Raw genomic sequence first — 21314 nt, 5'->3', positions numbered from 1 at the left:
ATCTCACATGTGCCGCTTTTGATCTTCTGTGTTCTCTCGTGACGACGAGCACTTGAGATAAACCAAAAACTTGTTACGACTTTCAAATCCGCAACTTTGAGGGTACGTAGGGATATGGAAGAGCAATAAAAACATCAGACGAGCCAGATTTAGCAAAAAACATGTTTAATCTCTCCTTGATGCGTGTCTATTTACACGTAATAAATCTGCAAAATAGGAAAGAGCAGGATATTTACACGGGCGTGAAACAGCCAAAACCTGTCACAGCAGCTTCAAGTCTGAAACTCTTAAAAAGGTATCAGAATTCATAAAGTATTAAAACTGTTTAAGGTATTTTTTTCTTTCTACCTCTCTCCTCTTTAATCTGTGTGTGAAGTTATTTTATGTCCTCTGCTCCGTCTCTCAGATGTACTTTAATCAAAGTGAACTCAGCAGGCGAGGAAGCTGGAACTGCTGGGTTGAAAAACCCACGAGTGCTGCTATTGGGGTTGGGGGTTAGAAATGGCAGATGAGGGCAAGTTTAAATGTTGTGTGGCAATGTTTCGTCCAATGGAGGGTGCATCCCATATGGGCAAATAGATACATTTGACATATTTTCATAAAATGGCTTAGAAAGTACAAGAAATGAAATTGGTTCCTGGATTTTGTTTTTCTACAAAAGGTGCTGTTCTTTTCTCAATAAAATAACAGCGTTAGATTAGAAGATTGATACCACTCTCATGTATTTTATACCAATCTTAACTTTAGCATAAAGAAGGGGAAACGTCTAGTGCGCTATAATCCTTGCATCTTTAAATCAAGGTCCTTTACACTGGGTTTTATGCCTGGACTAAGGGGGCTAAGTGTTAATAATGAACAGATACCCATTCTTGGCTAACAAAATCCACTAATTATATGTCATGTTGTTGTAGATATTTTGTCAAATTGGATGACGTTTTTCATGAAATGCAATCTACATTCAAAATGAAACATGAACTTAATGAACATTAAAAGTTGGAAAAACCTTTTAATAAAACTCTGAAGCTTTGCTTTTTATCATCTTTACTTAAGACAGACCCTCATATGAAGCTGGAAGATATTTCATCTTCAAATCTGTACACAAGCAAATTCAAGATAGCTGACTTCTGGTTAGACTATGGGTATAGCCACAAGTTGGGGTTTTTTTTATAGGCCCACACGATGGCTAATTTTGTAGGGGCCGTTATCTATATCTTACATCCATGCACAAGAGCCATAAAACATGAATATGTAAGTTCTGGTGTGTCTGCAAAGCTTTGTTAATTACTAATCACGTTTAGTGCTGTTGTTTGAAATAATATTTGAACAAAATCTTCATCAAGCTGTTTACATTCTAATTGGCTAGCTAGGCTACCTGTTTGTTTTATCTTATCTCTTTAGGGCTCTGTGCTAAACTAAGCTAACCATCTGCTAGCTCTGACTTCTCATACAAAAAAGTAATGTCAAAGTTGTAATAATTCTCTCCTTAAAGTGAGAAAAACCAAGAAAGCAAATAAGCACATTTAGTCCATTACTTTGAGAAAAAGACTTTAAATAGCAATCTCAGGCTAAAAGCTGCCTACAGACATTTCATGTAATTAGCTTACTTTAATCTTGTCTTAATATTAGCATGAAGACAAACAATAGCCTCAATCAATATAAAGCAACCCTAATAATATACATCAACAAAAGAGATGTAATTTATCATTTTAGAGGGATTTTTGTGTCAAATCTTCTTAATTACATTCACTGTTTGCAGGATACACTCCCCCCATAACACACACCCTTAGATAGCATATTATTTTCACACTGTCTCCAATTAAATGGATGCAGTTTTTTACATAGCCATCTTTGAGGGAGTTATCATGCCTGGTTAGCTCTTGGCTACTTTAGTATAAGCTAGGCTAGATGACACATGACTGGTATCAGTCTAGTAATCTCACATTTAAAAGGACATATATATTTACATATATTGTATTTGTTTGTCAGTTTTTGACATGGACATTGAACAAAATAGGAATCATGTACATGGAAAAAAGCATATAATTTTCCATGTGGGTAGAGGCTGACAAGGCACAGCAAAAACCTATGTGTCTGTCAATCGCCAGGAGAATCTCTTTCACCACCTCTTTTCTTTTCCCACTCCACCCTCCTTTTTGACTGTGTTTTTCTACATGAAAAGAGGGGAAAAAACAACCCAGATGTGATGGAATGGACAATGAAGCGGTACCGTGGCCTTCAAAGCACTTCCTCTGCCTTGCCTGAGTCTTTTCATCTTTTACCTCAACAAGTGCTGTAGCATAAAACAAGAAGCACAAAACTAAGAAACAAAAGCATCAAAAACCAAATGGGCCTTATCTCACCATGTCTATTTTTTTTCCTTTTTTTTCTCCCTACAAAATTATCCTAGGGGCACTAACAACGACTTCTTCTTTCAGTATCACAAAAATCATTTTTTACAAGTCTTCAACTGAGCAAGTGAACACCAGTCAAACATCAATGTAAGAGTCCACATCCTCAGATTGTTTCATTCATTCAATTTGAACAAAACGTGTTAATGAACACCTGTACATGGAAGTAGCATTGCCTCATTCATCAAGGATAAAGACGGAGGCTGCTTTCAAATCACTAAAACTGAGCACTAAAAGTTTCTTGTGGAATAAGTGAAAACGGCAAAGAAAAGTCTCTTATCACAGAGCTGTGCTCGGGTTGCAGATGCATAAAGCTTTGGTCAGTCTCTCTGTATGTTATGTTACCCTGTGCAGATCAGTGGTTCAAGTATTTAAGAACATACAGTACGTTGTCATCCAATCCAGACGCACATTTGTGCTGTCAGATAAAAACATGGTGTGTTGGTGTGAGAGGCTAGCATTCAGATTAGAGATTCGAATGTACACTGGGCTTTTAAAGGGTCTGTGTCTTGTTCTATTATTCTTTGTTTTACAGCTTTTACTTGACAGCAGCAATATGTGTTTGGTTTGGTGGCATCTGGCTTGGTACAGGTCTGGTATGTGGGAAAAATCCTTAACTCCCTGACAATATGGACAAAGGAAGAAGTCAAAAGGCTAAAGACTGGACAACTTACACATTAGCATACAACTTGTGCTAATGGTCCGAAGTAAAAAAAAAAAGAGAGAGAGCTCACCCTTGATTTCTCTGTGAATTGATTGTTTAAGGTAGCATGTAACAAGCACGAACTAATCGCTAACAGCCGGCTCGCATGCAGCGACTGCCTCACAATAACGGGGAAACGACTGCGCCGACTTCGACTTCTTGCCAATACTTCTTGCCAATACTTCTTTAGGATTTGTCCGTGTGACAAAGCCTTAGACTGGAAGGACTGCTGCTCAAATATAAAATCCCAAAGAGACGAATGTGTGACTGAATCCTTTAAACTTAAGTAGCTGAAACACCAGTCGCACCAAATGTGAAAATCACACTTTCAGTTCAAGCTGTAGAACAGCTGTGACATTGAATTATCACTTGGGGAATTCATCAGTTTGTAGTCCGTCTGGTGCGTTTTAAGGTGTTCACACACTTTTTAGTCCACTAGCTGCTAATCTTCGTTCTTCACAGCTTAGGAACAAACTAAATAATTATTTCATTGTAACTTTGAATTACATAAAAATACATTAGAGCCTCGACTGTAAATGTTCATTTTTAGATTAAACATTTAGCAACTGGAGCACTGAAACGGCTGCGTATCGTATTTATATTACATATTAGACAGGTTTCTTTTCCAGGGTAATCTGTCACTAACATATAATATACGTAGTAAGTGTCTTGTGCAGGGATGCATATGGTTACATTAACTTCCAGTTACGAAAGAGATTCTGGTTTGTGAAGCTCCTGATGCAACGCAAAGCTCTTCAAAGCCATCTGAACTGGTCTGAGAACCCTACTGTTATCTGGTTACAAGGTCTCCACTCGAAAAAAAAACTGAGGGAAGCACTGCTGAAGAGGAAGCGAACATAAGCAATTTTGATGCAACTGTTTTCTTTGAAGTTACAGTGTCCTAAATGGTGCATTTAACCCTACTCTTTTACACTATTTTTTCCCATTTATTATCAAAGCAAACACATGTAGAGAAGGTTTTTTTTTCAGCTCTTCCGTGTGATCTGGGTGTTGATATGTCTTATCTGGTGGTCTGAAATTCATGATACGCTTTTACAGGATGGAAGAACATATATACATCACCTTGGTTTGTATCTTCTGGCCTTGATAAGTAGCTGTGTACACTCCTAGGGAAGAGGAATGTTTCCGAATGTTAACACAGAGCAGCGCACGGTGCAAGGAGAACATTTGCACTTTTTTTTCTCTTCTTTTTTTTTTTTAACCCTACAAAACCACAGAACAAAATAAAAGAGAGAGAAAGGCCTTCAACTTGTACAAAAAACCCCACTCACATAAATCAAGCTACATTTCATTATTTTTTTTCATAAACCACATTCACATTTTCAAAAAACGGACCCTTTAGCTTTACCGTCGTCACTTCGGAGTAGAAAACAACAAAAACAAATAATAAAACCAAGAAATATTAGACAACATCTTCTGCACAGCAAAGACTAGCCTTCATTTTTGGATGGCACACCTTATAGAAAAAAATGTGTTTCAGACAAGCTGGGAAGTCTAGAAAACAAGATCGGGAAGCTGTAAAGCACAGTGTGCCAGGGATCAGCTTAAAGGACTGCTTGGTTGCCTCTGCGGTCTGCTAACGCAGCATGAGGCTGGCTTCCACACAAGTGACTTTTGTCTCATCTAAATCAGCTGACTGGGCCTTGTGTTGTATTTGGTTCCTCTAAAAAACAAACACAAAAGCACTGCAGGTTGGTTTGCTCGTAGGCGGCTTCCAGACATCATTTGCCTTTTTGCTATCTTCAGAGCCAAAGATGTAGCACGCCCCGAGACCTCACGAAATATAGAAAGTGTCTGCGTATGATATATTTATATATATATATTTTTGCCATTTACCTATTTTTAAACTTTCAGTCACTAAGCATGACAACATTTTCATCGTAGCACGTTTCATCTAAACGGGGAAAAAAAAGAAGTCTCTTCGCACTAAACAACATTCAAAGTAAAACATGGCACAGGACGACTTTTTCCTCGTGTTTTTCATAATTTTTCATCTTGGAAATATCAAATCTTCGTCTCAAACGGATCTTTTGTACATTGAAATGAAAAACAGTTTGTTTTTTTCCCCAGTTTTTCATTTGTTTTAAAAATGAAAGGTTTGTATTTATATCTATCTATCTATATATATATATATATATTCATATATCCTCTTCTCTCTTTTGATTTAGCTTTGTTGTGCAAATTCAGCAGTAACACAAGAAGTGGCACAGCACTGGGGAGAGTAGGCAGTTGGACGGGCAGAATCAAATGCAGTAACAAATCAAATACAGAGTTATGAAACTGACAGCGTCCTTTGTTCGAGTACAGTGGAATTCATGTCGATGGAGTGTTGGAAAGTCAGTACTGGAGGAAGAGTTTCCCTGCAAAGTCCTTCCTCCCGGTTGCCCTGCAGTGGCAAGCGGCGCGTTGCCGAGAATCCACTCTACCGAAGAGTCTTTGAGCAACACGCTGAATCTCTACCTGCTCTGTGGCTGCTGCTCTGTAGCTGTCCCTGACCTTTGACCTCCTTGTGGAGGGGAGCAACAGTAAAGAAAGAGAAATTCCTCACAGGAATCAAGTATTCTGGATTTTTTTTTTTTTATAGGCTCAGAGTCAGAACTGCAGCTCTGGCTGTGAAAAGATACTAGCTCTGGGCTTGTTTCAGGTCCAGCTTGATGAGTTTCTGGTCACCACTGTGCATGTACCATTCCTGATTGTGGCCAAAGCTGCTCCCGTGTAACTGTAGACGTGATGAGGGACTTGATGAAAATAAATGCTCTCCTGAGCTGAGGTCCAAAATCGGCTGAGGTTGGGGACGCACTTGATTTGGTTGTTATGGCAGGCTCAGAGAAGAAGAAGAAGAAAAAGAAAGGCAATGGGGGAGGGGGTAAAAGTCAACCCGGCTGCCGGGACTTTAGTTCCAAACTCTGCTGTCTCTCTCGAGTGTGCTGCTGCTTACTGGGTGCTTGTGTTCTCGCAGTCCTTTCTGCTGCTGTAGATTGTTGTTTGTGACGGCGATGGCGACAGACTTTAAACGTCGGGTGTTAAAACGGCGAGGAATGGGGAGAGGGGGTCAAAGTTGTTGGGGAAAGGCGTGTTGGTTAGCCAGTTCTCCTGCCAGCTGAGGCGCGCCATTGGCTGATCCTCAGCTAGATAGAGCCATGGTGTCGATGACCTGTTCCAGCTTGCCGCGTAGTCGCTGTCTGCGTGACTGTTCGTCCTTCTGTAGCGCTGACAGGATCTGGACACACGGAAGGAAACAGATTAGAGAGACGCCTTTAAAACCTTGAGCATGCGGCAGTGCAGCGTGGGCGCCGCTGTTATGCTCCTTAGCCATGAATTCACAGTTACATGAGCCAAAGGAGCGCTCTGTTGCTAATTTCCCTTTTAGTGGTTAGCGACTACAATTGCACTCACGCTGACAACACGAGCAGGGCCGACAGGGCAGGTGTTATGGCCAGTGGAATGTCTTGTGATTGGATGTTAATGGCTACTGAGAATGACCAACAGGAGTCCGTTATTTTTCATGATGAGAGTGGGGAAAGGAGGATGTGGTATGAGTGTGAGGACGTGTGCATTTCATCTTTATTTTTTAACGCGTCTGTCTGAGCGCATTTGTTAGACGATGGGGGCCGTGCAGCTGTCTACATCTGGATAATAGGTCATAATGAAGGGGAGCAGTTGGTTTGAATACAGCCAGCTGCAAACAGCCAGCTTAACTACCGTCATACTGCTGGTATGGAAGAATGGAAACAAGGACAAGTGGGGGCGTAGCTCTCACCAATTAAAAGCATACTAAAGGTTGAGGAGGGAGAGGTGTGTAGTATAGATATAAGGCTCTATTTTTAAAACAGCACATTCCATGCAAGCATATTTCAGCAGCTCACATGTTTGGAGAAGCAAATAACACAAATATAAAGAAAATGCACAGAAAAATTAACCATACATTTGTTGGCTTACATATATATATATACTAGAAACTAGAAGAAGAAACCCTAGCAGCACCTTTAATGCTCACTGTTTAGCACGTTCGAATGCGAGGTAGTATAAAAATGTATCATTAAATAAAAATGAAAAAGCACCAGAGGATGAAGGCTGAAGTTTTAGCCAAAGATATCCCTCAATATTTGAACTGGGTTGGAGAGTGAAACCTACTGCAAAACTGATAATTCCACCCAATCTGAAGTACTCTCACATTCACGTTTACCAACTGAGCATTTTCTCTTGATTAGATTTCTAAAAGCCGTCAGTGTTAAAACTGGATTACATTTAGTTCAAAAGTGAAAGTTTAACAGACGTCTTTAGATCAGACTGAGCTTCCATCCATCCATCTTCTTCCGCTTTATCCAGGGCCAGTTCGCGGGAGCAGCAGCCTAAGCAAAGAGGCCCAGACCTCCCTCTCCCCAGCCACCTCCTCCAGCTTATCCGGGGGAACACCAAGGCGTTCCCAGGCGAGCCGAGAGATATAATCTCTCCAGCGTGTCCTGGGTCTGCCCCGGGGCCTCCTCCCGGTGGGACATGCCCAGAACACCTCACGCAGGAGGCATCCTTGTCAGATGCCCGAACCACCTCAGCTGGCTCCTTTTGATGTGGAGGAGCAGCGGCTCTACTCTGAGCCCCACCCGGATGGCTGAACTATCTCTAAGGGAGAGGCCAGCCACCCTTCGAAGGAAGCTCATTTCCGCCGCTTGTATCCGCGATCTCGTTCTTTCGGTCACTACCCACAGCTCGTGGCCATAGATGAGGGTAGGGGCGTAGATCAACCGGTAAATTGAGAGCTTCGCTTTTACACTCAGCACCAGTCCGTCTGTCGATCTCCGGCTCCCTTCTACCATCACTCGCGAACAAGACCCCGAGATACTTGAACTCCTCCACTTGGGGCAGGAACTCATCCCCAACCCGGAGTGGGCACTCCACACTTTTCCGGCTGAGAACCATGGCCTCAGATTTGGAGGTGCTGATCCTCATTCCCGCTGCTTCACACTCGGCTGTGAACCGTTCCAGTGCGAAATGGAGGCCATCACCAGTCGAAGCCAACAGAACCACATCATCCGCGAAAAGCAGAGATGAGATTCTGAGTGTGAAGTGAAAGCCCTCCGCCACTTGGCTGCGCCTAGAAATCCTGTCCATAAAAATTATGAACAGAATCGGTGACAAAGGGCAGCCCTGGCGGAGTCCATCACCCACCGGGAACGAGTCCAACTTAATGCCAGCAATGCGAACCAAGCTCTTGCAACGGTTGTATAGGAATCGAATGGCCTGTAGCAATGGGCCAGATACCCCGTGTACAATATCGTGTCTTTATAGATATGCTATATTGAAAATTCCTTGGGAAAATTTTGAGAAAAACGTAATAATGTTGTCCTCATCTGTATTTGTATGAACCTGGAAGGTCAAAACTAACTGTTCCTACATGGCAGTGCAGCATGATGGCGCAGCGGTTAGATCCTCATAGGTTGTGGGTTTGAAGCTGCGGGCTGTGCTGATGATGACGAGACGGCTTTTTTTATCTAAATGTAGCTGTCCCGGGACGTCTTATGAACATCCTGAGACGAGCCTTTTAACATTCACTTTTTTCTTCATTAAATACCGTGTGCTACTTTTTTAAGCAAAGAGTAAAATGAGTGATGATGGTGTTGGAGAACTTCTCATCAGACACACACTATGAACATGATGGCACGTGGGTATATAGAATTTAGCGGTTTAAATCCCAATAAGTGCATTTAATGTCTTGCTTGAGACTCTGCTGGTTGTTCGTGATTTGTTTTCTTAACTGTGAATGCTTATTCAATAAAATGAATAAGCATCCTTAAAATGTGGCACTATTTCGTTAACACATTCTTGAGTTTTAATCAGCTGGTAGCAGCAAAGGATACTGTGCAAGCAGGTCTTTAAAAAAATCACCTAAATTCTGTTAAGCTCCATTAAGTTCATAATGTGCTGAGCTCATGCCTTAATGTGCATCCTTAATGGTGGTAATACCTTCCAGCTTGTACCGATGTGGACTGGTTATCAGTGTTATTGAATTAAAATGACCTCGTGGTATTAGTCAAAACAAGTAAAGGGAGGCAGAGCACGAATAATTACAACATTCTTCCCTTCTTCTATATTTAGTGCTGGGCAGTGGGAGCTTACCTCATCTTTGTATTTGACGATGTAGGAGTAGATCTCGTGCAGCGCTGACATGCTGTTGAACTGGCTGAGGTGCAGCCGGGACTGCTCCGCTAGGTAGGCACTCATGTCCTGATCGCTGATGGCTGGCATGCGGGAGATATCGGAGTAATACCTAGACAAGAGTTCAGGCAGAGTTGCGTGTCATGCCACCTTCGTGTCCATTCACACCTTGACTTACTGCCTCGACCTAAGCTTCCCATTGAAGGATTAATGCAGCTTAATACAATTTCTTTGCTGATGGTTAGCACCTTGTTAGAGCACACATTGACCTACTTTGCCATTTAATTGAAAAATAATGAGATTAGTAAAATAAGAGACGGCTCAATTCAACTCAGTTTTATTTATATAGCACCTAAAGTCACCTAAGGCCGCCTCTGCTACAATAACCAAACAATTAGACGATCCACTATGAGCAAGCACTTCGCAACAGTGGGAAGGAAAAACTCCCTTTTGAAAGGAAGAAACCTCTGCTAGAATCAATCTCAGGGACAGGCAAGCGTCTGATGGGGCCGTGGGGGTGAGGGGAACATAGGAAAACAAAGCCAAATTCAGTTTTTTCAGATGCCCACCTGCTTATGTAACTCGGGAATTGATGGCTTCGTTGTCATGGTTGATGTTAGGGCCCTGGGTCGTTCTTTCCCCCTTATGTAACAAAACTGCTTAGCATTCCCTTTGCAAGCCCCAGCTCCTGATCGGTGCATACATGTGCTCTTTATTTTGCCCTCCTCGCCTGACTGTTTCTCCTGTCTCCCTCTTGCTGCCATATTTGACTGGTTACGACTGTCAGACTGTCATTCAGGGCTGCTGTGATCAGTGAGTAGCCTGCTCCGTACATTCTTGCTAACTGCTACGAAAGGGTACCTGTTACTGATCCTTTTAAGTACCTCGTATGTATAATGTTCTGCAGGCTTTTTGCCTGCCAGCTTTTGATTATATAACCTGTTTGTTTAGTCCTGTCAGGGGCATTAAAACACTGGGACGCAGGGCCAGGAAGCAGCGATTAGCACACTCGCACAGTTAGTTGACTTCCTTTGTAAGATACTCACTTACAGACGTGCTATTTATTCTGTAATGTTTGTTTTCGAAAGGAAAGCCAGCGAGCCTAGCATTTCTTTTCTTTTCTTTTTTAAACAGAACAGTTTGATTTGGCTCTTACATTTCAGTTCTAAGTCCAATTATATTTTATCCATCCTATCCTCTGTAAGCTTTTTGGTGACTACTTTGTGACTCTTATGGATATTGACGGGAACCTAGCTGGGTTTGTAACAGCTGATTCATCCTTTACTCATTCATATTTCATTAATATTTCGTTTTTGAGATGGTGATGCTCTCAGTGAAACAACAACCTTAGTATTATCGACTCAGTGTTGCTGGCTGCACTGGGAGAGTGAAAGGTCCGTAGAAAGTGAGGCAGGTAAAAACACAATATATTAAGAAAACATCCCAATACTGAGCTGTACCTGGATCTGTGTGCACGATCCATATCTCGGCTATCTCAAGGTTTACTGCAGCAGGGCAGCGCTGGGAGGAGAGTGTAGGTTTGGAGGCATAATGGAAGCAAGGTTCAACTGCACCCAGTTAAATCTTACCTATAAATCCTTATCTCACGCTTCCTCCAAAAGCTCTGTGGAAGCTACACTACTTCCTGCAGCATATTCAATTCAAGCTGCTCAACATAAAGAAATACACAGCGGTTTTCCCACAGATTTAGACTCTGTTTGTGACAGTAGAGTGCACATGCATTTATGTGCAGGAAAGATTTCTTAAGTATTATTATACATTATATGTTATCAGTTTCTGCACTGCAAATACTTTTACATGTCCTGACTTTACAACAAACAACTGAGAAGACAAGCACTCGCTCTCCACCGTCTCTCATCCAGTGGATTAACTCCAGCTCCACTATTGTGGATTGTGGCCGTCTACAGCAGGCAGTGATGTGATCTGCTGCATCGGCCATCTTGGTCCTGTGAATGAACCAGCTCGAGACCTGCTGCAGGTTCAGGTTAGAGTTTGCAGTAGATCTTCAGAGCAGAACAAAGGCTAGTTTATCCAGCCACAGTTCAGGATGGCAGAGATGGATTATGTCTCACCCTGGGACAAGATTCTCTGAAGAAGGAGCTGAATAATACTGAGAAACTGCCGCAACAGCTACTCACTGTAGAAACATATAAAGGAGAGCACCGGGGCTAGCTCAGCTTTCAAAAGAAAAGAAATAGGATTGCCCACTAATGAACTGATTATCGATCGTGCCATTTTTTTAGATTAAAAAAAAAATGCTTAGTGAGATTATGAATGTACTTAGGTGGGCATTATATTTGGGCAGGTATCAAACGCTGTACTCTACCAGAATGGTGTTTGTTATCAGCCCTTCTGTTTTACCATTAGCAGTGAAAAACCTGGAAATCTAAAAAGGATTAAAAATCAACATTATATATATATATATACATATATATATATATACACACATATATATGTATGTAGAGGTGGTGTAATGCACGCTGCTGAGCAGCAGATAGCTTCCCCTCCCTAAGCCTGGTTCTGCTGAGGTTCCTTCCTGTTAAAAAGGAGTTTTGCCTCCCCACTGTTGCCAAGTCCGAGCTTACAGGAAATCATCTAATTCGTTTTTCTTTCTATTATTATGGGGACTTTACCTAACTAATATAATATACTAATATAAGGCACCTTAAGGTAACTGTTCTTGAGATTTGGTGCTATATAAAAAAAACTAAATTGAATTGAATTCAGGTAAATTTAATTACACAAAATTTGAATGAATTGAAGGAGAAACATGAACAGAGCGCCTCTTGCCCCTAAAGTGGAACCGCAGGTGGTGCGATCACTTAAACATCCTGGAGTTGGGCAGAAGATTAAGAGGCTATGGCTGCTTCTTAGCAAAATCCAGTGAAACCTTTGTCTTCTTCTTTCTTTTTGTCTTAGAACTGATCCATATGGAGCAGCTCTCACTGTAATTTTACTCACTCTTTATAGTACACTGTATTATATAGTGATCGAGACAGCTGTAATTACTGCAGAGTGGTTTCTTTGCAGTAATTTAATCCAACTATTATGCTTTAAATGCCAGATAAAGTTCAGCCTGTAACGTTGCTACAGTCTTACGGCTGTTTTTAGCTTAATAGTTTAATAGTGTAATTAACTTTGATTATAACGCTCCAACTCATTTTTCTCTCACAGCTCATGAGGAACTTTTAACATTTAAACTGCGGATACAAAAGGTGTCCTCCCATCAAACGTAGCTGTTCTCAAAGTCTTCGCGTTTGGGTCAAACTCTGACTCACCTCTCGACCCAGTTCTTGTAATTGGGGATGTCTTTAGCGTAGAGAAGCTTATTTGAAGGCGAGTCTTTGCCTAGTTTGTGCTCCGATGTTGAACAGGAGTCCATGAAGGTCTGGGCCACCACGGACAGACAAGCATCTGTGATGCTGTTCTTATGAATGTCGAATACAAACTGTGGGTTCTTGATCACGTTCACCCAGAACCGGAGAGGGAGACTGGAGAGAGAGCAAGAGAATAAAACCCAAAAAAGGTTTATTTCGAAATAAAAATGTAACATCGTGTGATTAAGTGCTTTCCGTCACTAGCTTAATTCCACTTGTAGTTCTGTTTTTTTCTAATTAGTTCACTGTGTGCATTAAAGCCGGCTTTAATGCACACAGGCAGTGCCGGGGTCCTCGGGGATCGTAGCAGCTGTGTGGCTGGAGACGAATGCTCTTCATTGCTACGGAAACGCAAAATTTTATTAAATAATTTATGAATTACAAACACTGCAAATCTAGTCTGAAGATCTTATTATAGGAAGCACCCAACACAGCATTTTTTACATTTTTCTATACATTTTGCAGACTTGGATGTATCGATTTAATTCAGTGCAGCATTGTTTACAAGGATATTTACTTTGCAGACACTGCGATTATTACTATATTTTGGCATCCATTCAAATCTCTTTGAAATGCACTTTGATTGCAGTCATTTTCAGCGAGATTTAGACTCCAGCGCAAATGTCACCAGGGCCAAACGTGAAAAGCGCCTGAAGATCTCATTACGCTGGAGGTGAAATTTGATTGAACCGAACAGGGTTACATCCGGTTTCGAGAACACTTTACATTTAAGGGGAATTAGTTTTTCAGCGGCTGCAGATTTCTGACTCACCAGTTGCTCTTCCAGGTATGTCGTACATCATAGTCTGTGATGGAGTGTTTGTCAGCCTGCTCGTCCAGAAAGTCAAACATATACTTGATGGCCAGGGGCAACGCGCTACCTCTGTGGGCTGTGCTGAAGATGGTCTCAAACAGGTCGTCCACAAACTTCTGTAACGTACCCTAAATGAAGGAAATCAGGGTGTACTTTAAAAAAGAAATGTAAGGAATATTTTAACAGTAATTGTAGCTGTAATATCAACTGTTTTAATAATTTCGAGAGGTTATTACAGACCAACAAACTGACTAAACTTCTGCTAACATAGAGGTGCTCACACTTGCTGATCAAACATCTGGCTGCTACTTTTAATTTCTATGGGATGTACTTAGTTTTTTTTTTAACTTTTCTCAACAGTTTCACTACACTGTCGGGTTGTTTTTAGTCTATAGGCAATCACTGAAAGTCTTATTTAAATGTTGCTGTGATTCCCACCACACCGGTCAAAATGGCTTAGAGGTCTTTGATATTAATGATGATTATATACAAGCATAAGCTGCACTCTTATGTTGAACAAGCATTCTGACATTTTAGTACAGGTGGTGTTCCCATATTATGGTAATCGCTCTGACCTTTCTGATATTTCTGTCAGAACCACTTTAGTCACAAGAGGACTGTTATTTTAGTGGCTGTAATTTATATATGGAAGTGTGCCTCTGTTCTGGGACCTCCTCACCGCTCTAAACGCATACACAGAAAGCCAAAAGGCAAGGAGAGCAGTGCAGCAGTCAGTAAGAGCGAACATGACTTGAAATAGAGGAGCTGGGGTGGAAGTGGTTTGCAGAGTGGGTTAATAACACTTTTCATATGAGCCATCAGCAGATCTGTATGAAGAGCTGGATCAGGTAACTCTATGCTCAATGTTTGTTTTGGGTTTTTTTTCCTAACTTTTATTGATTCTCTACATATGTGTGCAATAATTTCTTAGGATTAAAAACATTCCCACATATGCTTCCCTTTCAAATCAGCCTGACTATTAATTAGAAAGGAGGAATATCTCAGAGCTCAGGAAGCCAGCATCAACATAAGCAGTTTCATGGCACTGTGAAGCAGAATATAATGTACCATTTCCAGCTACTTGTATCCACAGCACCTGAATGGGCCTCGAGCGTGTACATTGTTACTATGAATGGCCCCAGTGGGAATCACAGCGATAACTCTGGCTGTGAGACTTACTTGCTCTGCTGACTAAGCGCTGCAGAATCACAAACCAGAACCCCGGCTCTTGGATTTGGATAGCGCTTTCCTCCAATGACAATGCCTCAACATAATTACCTCAAATATAGCTAAATTAATTTCCCTAACACCACATTTGTCACCCCGACTTCTCCATCTGGCAGAATCTATTACTGAGGAAATATATGTCGGGATCATATTTAGTCAGCCGCTGCAAAATGGAGCAGGAATTATTCCTGCAACGCTTGTGAATGAAAGCAGGTAGATCTGCATAGACGAGACGCCGGGGCAAACGGGTTTGGAAAGGCAGCCATAAGAGAGACAAGGACAAGATGAGCTTCTGAATTGCATTTGCCTCTCAGTTTTTTTTCATCATACATCGCCAAATCTTCAATCCCTCAACAAATTACTCTTCTCCTGACACCTTGTGTATCTGCCTCCCTACCCTCTGCACCACAAGCCCACCTTTTTATTAATCTGTTTTTTCTTATTACCACTGGAAATTGAAAAGCCAGCTTGCTTGTAACTGCTGCCCATTGCTACATTTCCCTCCCCCCTCCTACAATTAGAAAGGAGAAGGTGAACTGAAAGACAATGAAGGAGAGGGGCAAAGACAGGCGGCCTGTTTTGTAATGCAAGATTCCAAGATGGAGGGAATGGTTACGAGTATGTTTAGCTTCACCGGTAACACATTTAGTCAGTACATTTCACTTGCTTCATGTACAATAAAGGCTTTGAAGCAATCTCGCCCAATGTAAAGACTCAGACAGAGTTATTAACACTTAAAGAGAGGGACTACATACATGCCTACTAATTTTCTACCAAAATTCTTCTCGGAAAACAAAACCAACCACTGAAACTGCACTTCTATCTGTGTCCTGTCACTTTCCTTCCACTGGCGTACCACAAGGATGGGTGCTTGGTCCCCCTACTCTTGTCTGACGATACCCAGCTATTGTACCTTCCTAACGAGCTGTCTCACAGCACACCTCAGCCCACCCAAACACCATGATGGATGGCTACCTTCGGCTCAACTTCTCTAAGACTGAACTGGGGACCATCTGTTCAGCCCGGCGTTATGTTTTGTCTACACAGAAAGCATTTCAGCTGTGTTTTCCCCCCTTGTTGTCTGTCTATTCTCTACTGGAACAGATAAGCTCCTATCTTAATAAATCCATCTGTCTGCACAGGCTGTGTAATGTCTCAGATTTTACTCTTTACTGTATCCCCAGACCCAAAGTATATTTACACTTTTGGAGTATATGTTCTTACTCATTATGTGTGTAACAAGAGTGGCTGTATACTGGGTTCTCAGTGCCTCCAGACACTGATATAAGTATTCATCCCCTCGCCAACCCTTGTCTCCTGCGTGGGCTTGCAAAAAGCCTTCTAATTTTCTACCTTGTGGGTCTGTTCTGTGAAGTTTCAATCTGTGAATGTAGTGGGTCTTTGACCTGATCTCCTGTGATGACAAACCAATTGCTAGTTGCATAAATATTCTCATCAATGTCTGTGATGATGTAATTTGATAAAGATAAAGACCCCTCAAAGATGTGGGGACACTCTGTATTAGAAGCTTCCTCTCCTTTTAAATAGGTGAGGTGAATCACTCTGCACGAAAGAGCTGAAAATGCTGAAGAAGAGTTTTACTATTAGGTTTTAGTGTCCCCCTGATGGTTTCAAGTGCTGTTTAAGAGGTTTTTCCACTCTGACTAGAATCAATATATATATAAAAAAGAAGAGAGTGCTGTTTACACCCCTGCCCCTTACTTTTGTAGCCAGCAGCCTGGTCAGGTAGATCTCAGAGACCATCTTGCTTCCCCGGTCGCCCTCCCTCTGGTCTGAGTGGTCGTGGTTTTTCACCAGGTGCCACAGTTTGGTTCCGCTCTCCAGATCGGGGGTGATCATGGGCGTTCGAGAACGTAGGCTGTCTGGACTACTGGCCGTCCTCAGCATACTCTCTAAATGAGACAAAAACAGAATTACTGTAGAATTACTGAAAATACTCAAAAATGGTTTAACTGACCCAGAATCTCTACCATCTGTGTCTGGTTCATTATTCATTGTGAGAGTGTCATGATTGGAATAAAGCAAGAAGAAATCTGTGACTATTTCATGTAGGATGGGGGGAGGGAATGTGCCAGGGAGGTAAGGTGCACAATATCTGCTGAATATCTCTTGTTTCTGGGGTAGAAAGCTGGACTGGAGAGAAGAGGTGGCGAGACCAAAGATGCTAATGTGTGTAACCATCCACATGCTTGGTGAAAGGACAGTAAGGAGTGTGGATGATAGAGGAGAAGTAAATATATGGGGAGGGTGGAGGGGGGTGACGGGAAAAAAAAGGGGGAGTGGGCGAGCGAAATGGACGGAGAGTCAAAAAGGTCAGGAGAGAGGGGTGAAATGGAGAGTAATGGGAGTGCATGGGATAGAAGAGTGAATGAGGCTGAGTGGGATGGTGTAGAGCGCTGCTGTTGCTTTTGCCAGTGGGGTGCTGAGTGGCTTTGATTTCAAGCTCATCATGACCATTGGTGGCCAACAATTTTGCCTGTTCTAATAACACCCCGCTACATGCACACATTCATGCACGAGGCACACCAACAGGATCATAATAACAAACAAAAGGGACACAGTCAAAGAGACTTTTTAACCAAACTTTTTTTCACAGTGGAGCAAAATAGCTGGAGCCTTGCAGCAGTGTGAGATAGTTCACTACAAGAGAGGTTCAGAAATGAAACAGGTCCTCAATAATGCCATTCTCAAACAGTGTAGGTGTTGTGTGATGCACTGATTAAACCATTTATTTTGTTCCAAGTAGAATCAATAGAAACTGGCATATTTGCAGTGAGAAAGAATTTTTAGTCGGTACTCCCATATTTCAGTTAATCATACGTCTACTTGCATATAATATGGGCCACTTGTGCTGTTAAACCCTCGGTAATATCTATCAGCTTATCAAGTTTTGTGGTTGTGTTGATTTTCTCTAGCAGATGCTGTAAAAATGCCCTGCAAAAAACACATTTCTACACCTGCCAACATGTAGCTTTGAATAGTACTGGATTTAGAAGTTAAAGGTCAAATATTTCTATCAGCAGGTGAAGACTCTGAGCTGCAAGGAGGGTGAATATTGGACATGCATTCATCAGGTGGCAAGAAATATGACTCCAAGGAGACAGAATGCTGGTGTGTAAGCAGGCAGCAGTTTTCTACTGCTATTTATTTGCCTTAAAAGCATAAAATACAATTTCAGATAAAGAGTCAGTTTAAACAACGTGTGGAATCCTGACAATAGTGTGTTTAAGTTAATAATATATTAACCTTTCAAACATACAAAATAGGCGTCCCACCAGGCTCCAAACTGGGACCACTTTTTTTGATGTGACGTAAAAGGGTTACATCTTGGATAAGTTGTCATGACAGCCAGGTGAAATATATGAAGTAAATACGAAGTATGAATAAATACAATGAATGCTTCATATTAAATAAGAAGAAGTTTGCTGATGCTCAATAAAATAATTGTTGGGAGTTGGGCATGAATCTTTTTTAGCTTTTTCATTTTGGCATGAGGTATGCTAGAAATACAGTTTGAGAACAGCTGTCATTGAAAATAAACACTTTGACCAGCACTATTTTTTCTGAATGCTACATTTGAGGGAAAAAGGACACATCTGACTTTTCCACTATTTTCAGGTCGCGCAATTGACATCAGAGTCGGCATTCAGCAGAAAAACTAGCATGTCAATTTTCCATTTCCATATAAAACACACACAAAAAAATAAAAAATTCAAATTCTAACCTAAACATTTCATTTTTTGGCACAGGCGTTTTTGGAGAACAGCCACACTGATTTGGGGCTACAGCAGATCAGCGGCAATGATAGCAGCTGTGCATGTGTGAGGGTTAATACCCACTCAGCATCAGATGAGGGTTCAGTTTTTTTTCTCACCTCAGAGTAATTTATCCTCTAAATGGTTTAATTTTCCAGTGGAAAATACCATACTGTTGCTGGGGCTCTGTCTATCTGACTGCTACGTGTCCTCTCGCTCTCTCTCTCCATCTCTTTTTCACTCTGTCAGCTGGGGATCGAGGTGTCTACTTTAATGCCTGTCATTTATGGACTGCTTGGAAATAGCCGTGGAATAGCCTTGGCCTGCGCTGATGGCAGTGGATAAAAAGGATTGCCATTCACTCAGATGGAGGTAAAAAAAAAAAAGAAAAAAAAAAAGTACCCCAATCATGGCCATGACAAACAAAGACAAAGACTGAATGAAAGCGAGTTAGAGGCTCTGAGGGGAGGCGAGCGGTCAGAGAAATGGGGATCATTGACAGACTGATTTAAACAGGATCGAGGCACGATGGGAATGGGAGCCGTACCGTATCTGCTGAGGCTTTTGGTGAAGGTGGAGGAGTTGGAGATGTTGTAGGCAGAGTTCTGCTTTGGCACCAGGGCAATCACTGAACCATCTGTTACCTGCACAACAAAAACAATACACACACACACCACCAAAATATTCAGTGTATTACTCTTGCTGAGTAGCTGGCTCTTGACGTCTGTCCTGCTTTGTGCTCGTGTACCTGATAGTGAGCCAGCGTGTTGAGTCTTTTCCAGTCGTTGTCAATCTTAGTTGTGACATCTTCATCCTGCAGGATGATTCTGGCTATCCGACCTTGACGCCATTCTTTGAAAAGAGGAAAGCCGAGTTGATGGCAAAAAGCACAAACACAAATTGCATGTGTGTGTCATGAAACTGTGTATCACTTGCCATCATTTTGCATTTGTGTTTTTTATATCTTCAATGTAAAAGAGGTAGTTAGTAGGTTTATTAAATTTTACACTGCAAAATTACATTAAAGCAACTAACAATTGATCAAAAGCCTGTATCCAATGTGAGAAAAGTCCCTGGACTTAACATTCCCGAGAACAACAGAGAATTGATACTCTGTCGTTTGCCTCATTTCCACAGAGCAGTTTATTCTCTTTAAGCTTATTGGTTTTTCTTACTGAGTGGCTATTTGCAACATTAAAAGTCCAGATAATGATGCCGCATGCTTACTCTGCAGTATCGTGCAGCAAGCAAGCAACGTTAGCAGCAACCCGAGTCACTGAGGGAGGGGCTAAAATGAGAGCAGGGTTCTTTATGGTAAAAGCTCGAGATATTTTAATCTGTTGGATGGATAAACTGCTGTCACACCAAAAATAATAATAATAATAATTAAAGAAACACATTTTAATCAGAGAGCTGCATCAAGTAAGTTAAACTTCTTAGTTGTGAGGTATGCATACAAGAATGTGCGGGCCATACTAACTACTGAGTTAGTCATTTTAAGTTTCGGCAAAATGGACAAGCCTGCTGGATCACTTTTATTTCCATCAAACAATGTGGCATCCTTTCATTCCTAACACATCACTAAGTCCATATTGATACAGATATCAGTTTTTGCCCATTAAAATCTGATCTATGCATGTCTTTTATCCTGTCTTTCTTCTCTTACTCCAACCGTTCACAGCAGATGGCCCTGCCCCGCCCTGAGCATGGTGTTGCTGGAGGTTTCTTCCTGTTAAAAGGGAATTTTTCCTTCCCACAGTCGCCAAAGTGCTTGCTCATACGGGGTTTTTCTCTGTATGTATTATTGTAGGGTCTACCTTACAATATAAAGCGCCTTGAGGTGACTGTTGTTGTGATTTGGGGCTGTATAAATAAAATTGAATTGAATGTATATTTAAATTATACACATATATTACATACATATATATGGGTTTCTAGACTTTTCTAATGCTTTTAAGTCATCAAAAAAGTTTTTCAGATTAACGTCATGGCAATCTGGGCTTAAAGGCATCGCTGAATGTAGTATGTTCATTAAAGCTAAAATGGGACAATGAGCTACAGTGCACTGATCTCACCCGACTACTGGATTTATGCAATTCTTATTGCAGACGTCTAAACAAAATGACTGGAAAAAAACAAATGAATCTGCTTTTATTTGATTTTATCTCATTAACCCTGCACATACAGTCCTGCATGTCTTACCCAGGTCCATATCAGAAGCCTTTGGCCTTTGCGAATAGGGGCTGCCTTTGTACACGGCATCGAGCAGCTTCTCTTTGACCTGAGTGATAGTGTCGCAGTTGAGACACTTGACTGTCACCTCCGGGGCGTTCTCATTCTCTGGATTTACACAGTGCAGCGTCTGGAAACATTAAAAAAAAAAGCATAAAAATGGAAGAAAAATGGAAAAGACAAAAGAAATTAGGCTTTATCAGGAATATGTCAAGAACGCTGCAAACAATGAGCACTGGTTAGTTGAATGGTGTAAACGGTTGTTCAGGTTGTCCAGCATCACTCTCGCACCCAGTTTGTTTACAGCAGCTCATTTTCAAACCTGGACACATCCCTCGTCTATTTAGGCAGTTTGAGAACATAATAACTCGGCATTCGCACTTGGGAGCGGACCAAAACAACTGTAGCAGACCCCGCTGATGAGTAGGTTTGCCTGCATGTTTCCAAGCTAGACCTGTTTTGTTAACACTGGGCAGCAAATGGGACGGTCCACGGCCAACTCCCTCCAAATGCACCGCACGCTTTAACAACCCGCATTTCAGCAGCTGACTGTTTAGACTCTCATGTGACTAAAACTTAACA

At 41.6% G+C, this 21314-nt stretch overlaps 1 protein-coding gene across 2 annotated transcripts in view; it reads right to left on the bottom strand.

The window, feature by feature from the left end:
• Nucleotides 1-842: 842 nt before the first annotated feature.
• Nucleotides 843-21314, bottom strand: part of LOC146645063 (plexin-A1-like) — a 316025-nt gene continuing 295553 nt past the window's right edge. For both annotated transcript variants that reach the window (XM_085393236.1, XM_085393237.1), the window contains exons 26-33: nucleotides 20703-20862; nucleotides 19249-19352; nucleotides 19048-19144; nucleotides 16447-16637; nucleotides 13456-13625; nucleotides 12585-12797; nucleotides 9247-9397; nucleotides 843-6352 (exon numbers count right to left, since the gene is read on the bottom strand). In XM_085393236.1, coding sequence (XP_085249362.1) covers nucleotides 6257-6352; nucleotides 9247-9397; nucleotides 12585-12797; nucleotides 13456-13625; nucleotides 16447-16637; nucleotides 19048-19144; nucleotides 19249-19352; nucleotides 20703-20862 — 1182 coding nt within the window. In that variant the 3' untranslated portion in view covers nucleotides 843-6256. The remainder of the gene's footprint in view (nucleotides 6353-9246; nucleotides 9398-12584; nucleotides 12798-13455; nucleotides 13626-16446; nucleotides 16638-19047; nucleotides 19145-19248; nucleotides 19353-20702; nucleotides 20863-21314) is intronic.

The sequence above is a fragment of the Rhamphochromis longiceps genome, linkage group LG20 (genome assembly GCF_057381845.1).
Source record: "Rhamphochromis longiceps isolate RC_006_pf linkage group LG20, R_longiceps_female_GT1.1, whole genome shotgun sequence".
Classification (NCBI taxonomy): Eukaryota; Metazoa; Chordata; class Actinopteri; order Cichliformes; family Cichlidae; genus Rhamphochromis; species Rhamphochromis longiceps.
The sequence above is the reverse complement of the archived record's forward strand: the minus strand, read 5'-3'. Positions and strand labels throughout refer to the sequence as shown.